This window comes from Epinephelus lanceolatus, chromosome 10, assembly GCF_041903045.1.
Source record: "Epinephelus lanceolatus isolate andai-2023 chromosome 10, ASM4190304v1, whole genome shotgun sequence".
In the NCBI taxonomy this organism is placed as follows: domain Eukaryota; kingdom Metazoa; phylum Chordata; class Actinopteri; order Perciformes; family Serranidae; genus Epinephelus; species Epinephelus lanceolatus.
In genome coordinates this window covers 17,296,283-17,303,505 of record NC_135743.1, presented here as the reverse complement: position 1 = coordinate 17,303,505, position 7,223 = coordinate 17,296,283, and the positions used below count along the sequence as shown (strand labels likewise).

Here is a 7,223-nt window from a genome sequence, read left to right as displayed (position 1 = left end):
AAATGTATCAAAACATATGCGTTGTTGCCGTAGACTATAATGGTACTGGCAACTATAGTGAAAATTTACTTCCTGAAACTGAATTAGGAGATGACGATTTTTTGATTTCATGGTAGCATTTATTCTTTAATATCTCTAAATGTAGCTTCTGTATAAAGCTCTGCCTTTTCACTTTTGCACAGTAACTTACAGGCGCGCATGATTTATTAACAAGCTGTGTAACTCGTGTGTGTGACCGCTATTTCTCTCTTAAACTACATCTATCTTGTGTTTTAGCAAACAGGCTAGCTACTGTGGCTAATTCTGCCAACCTCCTTAGACTTAGCTAGCGACTTCAGCTATAAACTACTGATTTATCGGTTTGTTTCCGATGTCAAAATAACTGAAAAACCCTACGTGACTGCTTTCCCAACACAGATAGAGCCAAGTCATGAGTGCAGAAGACCCAAACCCCGCCGCCACACCCACTCCCTGTGAAGACACCCAGGGAGATGGACGATGGATGTCTATGGTGTGTGAATTATTACTATTATTATTATGAGTTTTCTATCTCTTTTTCCCTTTGTTTACATGGCTACAGTATATCAGCCGTGGATTATGTGGCTTTCACGGTCTGCATTGTCGCTAATGTTCAGTTTTATGAATTTACAGTAAAGAACAAAACATAAATAATTCAGTAGTGATGTATTGTGGTGATATATAACCGTACTGAAAGCTTAAAACAATCCTGACAGATTGATATGAGAATATGCACTGATATTTGATCCACTGAGGAAATACTTTATGTGGTTTCCAAGCTAATGTCTTCCAGTTTCCATATAAATACAAAACATTTTTTATGTGTCTGCAGTTTTCATGTACAGGCAAAAATAATTTCTGAGTCTGCGTATTTGTCCTTTTACTTTGTCTCTTTATAGCACAACCGCTTTGTGTCTGACAGCAAAGACAAAGAGCCTGATGTCCTGTTTGTTGGAGACTCTCTTGTTCAGCTCATGCACCAGTTTGCGGTAAAACACAAATCACACACTGTCCCCTGTTTGTGTACAAAGTTTGACGGCTTGTCTTGTTCTCATCATCAGCTGTGCTCGCTTTGAAATTGGGTGAGCTTAGCTTTCAACACCTGGATGCTTTGTTGTTGTGGTTTGTCTGCAGATATGGAGGCAGCTGTTCTCTCCTCTCCATGCCCTCAATTTTGGGGTGGGTGGCGATGCAACACAACATGTACTGTGGAGACTGTGCAATGGTGAACTGGATAACATCAGCCCAAAGGTCCAAATCACTGCCAAAAATAGAGAACATGATCATGCTTGTTTATTCACACAGTAGAGTCATTGTGCTTTGTGGTAAAAATCTAAATTCCAGATATGCTGACCCCAAATTGTCAATGACATGTGCTCAGTCTAGCCTTTCTCTTTTGTTGTTGTAGGTTGTAGTGCTGTGGGTAGGCACTAACAACCATGGTCACACCGCTGAACAGGTCTGTGGAGGCATCATGGCTATTGTCCAAGTCATCAAGAACAAGATCCCCAATGCCAAGACGCTCATACTTGTAGGTTTTTTTTCTGATGCATTCCTTAAAGGAAGTTTTAATCTAGTCGCCCACATGTCCGTTGAAAATGACAAGTGAAGTTCATACAACCATCAAATTGCACAGTGATGTCACCCGTTTTAGTTCCATGTCAGCTTTGGGACACAAAGACTACTGGAATGTGTGTGAACTGTTTGGAGATGCTGTAAAACTTAAATTAAAAGCTGAGCCCCAATTACACGCAGAGTCCATTTTACTAGCCGGGTGTGGCTACCTGTTTTGACGGATAAATGGTCTGGTTGCCTGGTTGCGAGGCAATTCATTTTTATATTATTAGTTCTTTGGATATAAAAACTCACAGTTCATTGGCTACCTGCTAATGTTTGTTAGCTTCCTAGACTGCGCGTATAATTGTTTAAACTTTTGTCAACGTGGATATGCTACACGTCCTTAGCTCTGTTAGATTCTCCACAAATCAGTCATTCAGTTAATTTTACTGAAACCGTGAGCTCTAAAGTATAATTCATTCAGATTTACCGGCATGGTAAACAAGAGAGAAGAAAAAGCACTGATTCTCTACTTCTGACATGGTCTGAATATGTATCCATTCCTTATATTTGTTTAGTCGGTTAGGGTCCACCTAACAAAAGAATCAAAACAGTGTCAAATAAAAATCAATCCCAGTTGTGAATATTGTTTTAAGAGGATAAAGGGAGATGCTGGTGCCATACTGACACAACACCAGGTTTAAATAAACAATGTGATAGTATTTTCCATTTTAGTCAAGCAACAATTTTTTGCGAAAGGAATTAAAGGTCCGTTCCATTCAGTGATCAAGGCAAATTAAAACTCGGATATTAAGATTTACGGTACGCTACTTTTCACATTTATAGTCTTTACTTGTTGGAGGTAGGGATGAAATTGAACTCCATGTGTTGTGTGTTTGGTGAGGCTAAAACTTCATGGGTATTTCAACTGACATGTGGCTGAATTTTCAGATAGTAAACAGTATTTATACATACTTTTTTATTTCTGGTACTATTACAAAAAAAAGCTAAGGAGCGTTCCATCTTTCAAACTGTAACATCCATACATGTGTTTTCCAGGGTATACTGCCCAGAGGTAAACTGCCAAACCCTCTGCGGGAGAAGAATGCTAAGGTGAACAAGCTGGTCGAGGAGGCTGTATCGTCCCTCCCCCATGCATCTTTCCTCAACGTAGACCCAGGCTTCGTCCACTCCAATGGTAGCATCTCCCATCAGGACATGTACGATTACCTTCACCTGACTACTAAGGGCTACCAGGTTGTGTGCGAACTCCTACACGCCCATCTGAAGTCCATGCTAGATAAACCTGCCGAGAACTGAGCAACCAGGGCACAAACTTACACTACCACAGTGGTCATCATCCCTGTTTCAGGAGAGCATCACACTCAGTTCATTAACACCTTGAAGGATAGATAGAATCAATTACTTGAGGCAAAGAGATGCACAGTTTATTTGTCCTCTCCATGGCTGGGGTTGGTGACCACTGTTACATATAATGGGACCATTAAGCTTTTTTGTGTTCATGATACAGTCAGAAATATAATGTGCTGTGCTAGAGAGAGAAGTCTTGCCTCAATTCCCAGTAAGCACGTGTTCCACTAGCTTTTGGTTCCCAGTGTTTTTCCATTGAAGGATTACTTCATTTTTCTGCCACATGATCCAAATGATAAATATGATACCGGGAACTTCCTGTCTGTCATCCATGGGGGTCAGAGCCAGATGGTGACATGAAGGGATGACACTGGAAAACACAGTAAATAAATCCAGTGCTTATGAATAAAAGCTTTGAAAAAGATGCAGCAGCTTTTTACTCAAATGAAGATACGCTGTAGGTCAAAACATTAGTTGCTGCACTTCATTAAAAACTTTATTTAGAGCTGTGCCGCAGATCTCGCCCCTTTCATGTTCTGCTCTCATGAGACTGTAAGAGCCTAATTTACCTCAGGATACGGACAGATATCTGCTTTCTAGAAAGACAAACTCTTATGCAACACATGCTTTGTCCACCTGAGGCTACTGGAACAAGTACTAGTTGGGAAAGAGATGAGACTTTGGGTCTTTAGGTGCCAGGATATGTCTGGTAAAAAATAAAAATATACTATAGCTGCCCTGACCAAGAAATTGCTGTAATTCATCATTTTGGTTTCTCAGTTTGACCAAGTTCCATGGCTTGCATTTATTTTTGCGATAGCTTTATTTTCTTTGTTGTGGTGTCTGGTGTCTTTTGTATTATGTTCATTTGAATGACCAAATGTTTTTGATTGACCGTTACTGTTTACTTGCCTTTTATTATGTCACAGGTCTCATTATTGTCCTTGTAACTTTTTGCTTCACCTATTATAACAGTGACACATTTTGACATGAGAGGCCGTGTTTTGTTGCAAACATAGATGTATTTGAGTAGGTTGTGAAGTCGTATAGATATATCTAAAGTCACTTGTGCTTCAAGTTTAATGTCATCTGCAACATAACGGCCGATCAGACCATTTAAAAAGGCTTTACTTCACACTAAAAATGCTTCTGAGCCTCTTGGATAAGGATTGTGCTGCAGGACTTGAATTATGCTTCAGGATGGCTGATTGTGTAAGCAGTGGAAGAATGCATTAAAGATAAAAAATGGTTTCGGTGTCCCTTGATTGATTTAACAGATCCAGGCTGCTGACAGAGTAAGAGACCATGATACATTATCACTGATGCAGTGCTACATTTTTGGAACCAGCAGCTTCATTAAGATTACTCACTCACAGAGATTTACTGCTTTTGGTTCACTGGTTTTGTCCTGGTCTCGGTTGTGAGAACAGAGCTGAATTTCTGAAACATGAGGAGGGTGAACAAGTCTTGTTTTGCCCTAAAGCTGCATCCAACATTCATCAGACATAATACAGTACCTCAAACTTACAATTCTGGCTCCTGATTCTAGATCACAGCAAGCATGATCTTACATGTGACAGTTAATGGCATGTCCGCAGCAGTGGTACTGACAGGGCTGATAACAAGCACCCAGAATTGTGATTAATTGTAAGCCTATCTGTAAAGCATGACGAGAAAGCATAGAACACTAAATGTGTTTGTGACACACTTAACCAGTCAAAGTTATAAGGGCCCAGCACAGAACAGTGCAAGGACCCCATTGAAACTGAAGGAACTGTTATTTTGTGCGATGAATCACATTTTTGAGGTGCTCCAAACTCACAAAACTTTGTACACGCATCACAAGTGGTGAAAAATTTGATATTTTATAGGTTTTGTGCTCGGGTGCGACAGAAGGGCACAGTAGCACCCCCTGTAAAACTTTCAACAAAGTAGCCCTTGCGGTGCATTAGAGCTAGATGTATAAAATCTGGGAGGTACATGTAACATCCCAAGACTAGAGCCATGCCCTGAACCAAACAGAAAGTCAGCCATTTTGAATTAACTGTGCAATTTTAGTATTTTTTTTTCTATTTTCAGGGGTCATACATAGAGCTTTCACCCTATCGACTTCAAATTTTGTCTGTGCCATCTTAAGATCTTCAACATGAAAGTGTGTTAAAAGCCTGAGATTTCGTCAAACGGTGTTGCTGTGGTGAGGCACAAATTTCATGTTTCGCCATGAAACAGGAAGTGGTTTATAGCTCGACTGTCCATGGTCAAATCTTCCCCAAATTTCACACACTGGATAACAGTCCCAGGCTGAAGACATCTAAATGCCAATGATTACTTATAGCGCCATCCCCTGTCAACAGGAAATGGCATGTTTATTACTTTGATGTACTCCTCCTTGCAAGTTGACCAGATCCACATTATTTGTCTGAAAGCCTTTAGACCTTAATGATGTTTCTTATGACGACTGAGTCTTTGTATTTCAATGTTTCGACATGAAACAGTAAGCTGTTGTAACATGACTTTACATAACCCAATCTCCAAATTTCACATGCTGTATAAGGGCCAAGTCATAGGCTCAGCATCCACATGTCTGCGAGAGTCGCAAGGGTCCGCTTTGGTCTACGTGATGTAAATGATATCATCCAACCATGTCTGCAAGGGTCAACACGGACCCCTATGTGGGCATCGGTGTACAGTCCAAACTCCAGTCCACTCCAAAACACTAGGGTCAAGCTGCAGCTGCCTCACCACGGTGAAGTTAGTTTGATAATTGGCAGACATTCACCTCAGACTGAGCAGCATCTTCTTATTTTCACTTTCACTTGACGTCAACAGGAGGAGGACAGGAAGTTCACCTTTTAGCCTTCCTGTGTACTGCTGGAAGCGGACACGGACCCCTCCTCAATCATACTATGAATAGAACTGCATGTCCGTCTGCATGACCATGGCTGTCCACTGATGTTTAAAGTGAAAGGTGAGTCCAAAGTGTAACAGTCAAGGCCTGACGACATCTACATGTCCATATTGACTCAGAGTCATAGTGCCATCTACTGACAACAGGAAGTCAGCCTTTTGTGACAAAGATAGTCTGATTTACATAAAATTTAGACTGTGTCATTCACAGATAATATAAGCAACATGACGTATAAACAGTCGGCGGTTTGGTGCGGCTTCAGCAGCAATGGGGGCTCTGCGCCTGTCCATTGCGGTGAAGAGGGAGCTGAGCCTGAAGGCGAAGCTTTCGATTTACTGGTCCATCTATGTCCCAACCCTCACCTTTGGTCATGAGCTCTGGGTAGTGATCAGAAGAACGAGATTGCGGATACAAGCGGCCGAAATGAGTTTTCTCAGTGGGGTGGTCGGGCTCAGCCTTAAAGATAGGGTAAGGAGCTCAGACATCCGGCGGGAGCTCAGAGTAGAGCCGCTGCTCCTTCATTTTGAAAGGGGTCAGCTGAGGTGGTTCGGACATCTGATCAGGATGCCTCCTGGGCACCTCCCGTTGGAGGTGTTTCAGGCATGTCCCACTGGTAGGAGGCCTCAAGGCAGACCCAGAACACGCTGGAGGGATTGCATATCTTATCTGGCCTGGGAACACCTTGGAGTCCTCCAGGAGGAGCTGGAAAGCATTGCTGGAGAGAGGGACGTCTGAGGTGCTTTGCTTGGCCTGCTGCCCCCACACCTCAGCCCCAGATAAGTGGATGAAAATGGATGGATGGATGGACGTATAAATAGCATGTGTTCTCTAGCACAGCATAGTTGACACAGGAGGTGGTACAAAATATGCAGTACTTAATCTCCAGCACCATGTTTCAAGCTGTGAATAACGTCTGAAGCCGTGTACGCAGTGTCTGGAATGCATGACAACGTGAACCTGCTACCCGCCAACACCTTTGACATGCAGGAAGGTGTGGGGGCCTGTTCATTGCTGCTAGCAGCTTTAATTTATAATTGAATTGAACCTTGATATAACCAGGAGTAAAAGACTCATTATGATTAAAAACAATCTTTTTCAAGACTCTCCTAGCCAAGACAGGCAGCAGTACAAATAACATGCTCACAGTCATGAAACAAACCTAACAACAATAAAAAGTGTGATCATATAATTACAAGACCCTGCAAGAAAAGCTTCCCTTGAGACTTTAAAGACAGGCATATTTTGAATCCTAATCTTCTTTAACTGCAGGTCAGTATCATGTGGGTCCCTCACTTTCTCACGACAACGAGCCATTACGCAAAACCGCAATCACTCTTTTTTGGCAAAGTTACCCATTTCCTGTTATTCA

The 7,223-nt window shown here is 41.9% G+C and overlaps 1 protein-coding gene across 1 annotated transcript; it reads left to right on the top strand.

Moving 5' to 3' along the window:
• Positions 1–26: 26 nt before the first annotated feature.
• Positions 27–4,195, top strand: pafah1b3 (platelet-activating factor acetylhydrolase, isoform Ib, gamma subunit). Its single transcript, XM_033639766.2, has 6 exons — positions 27–112; positions 418–511; positions 918–1,007; positions 1,153–1,269; positions 1,427–1,549; positions 2,635–4,195. Exons 2-6 carry the CDS (start codon positions 431–433, stop codon positions 2,893–2,895), a joined length of 672 nt encoding a protein of 223 aa, XP_033495657.1. The 5' UTR covers positions 27–112; positions 418–430; the 3' UTR covers positions 2,896–4,195.
• Positions 4,196–7,223: the final 3,028 nt, after the last annotated feature.

Bases quoted from the DNA above. Each gene is read 5' to 3' on its own strand.
- pafah1b3 (XM_033639766.2), top strand. From the start codon at position 431: ATGAGTGCAGAAGACCCAAACCCCGCCGCCACACCCACTCCCTGTGAA. The intron at 512-917 runs GTGTGTGAATTA...GTCTCTTTATAG, and splicing joins ATGGACGATGGATGTCTATG to CACAACCGCTTTGTGTCTGA. The intron at 1,008-1,152 runs GTAAAACACAAA...GTTTGTCTGCAG, and splicing joins AGCTCATGCACCAGTTTGCG to ATATGGAGGCAGCTGTTCTC.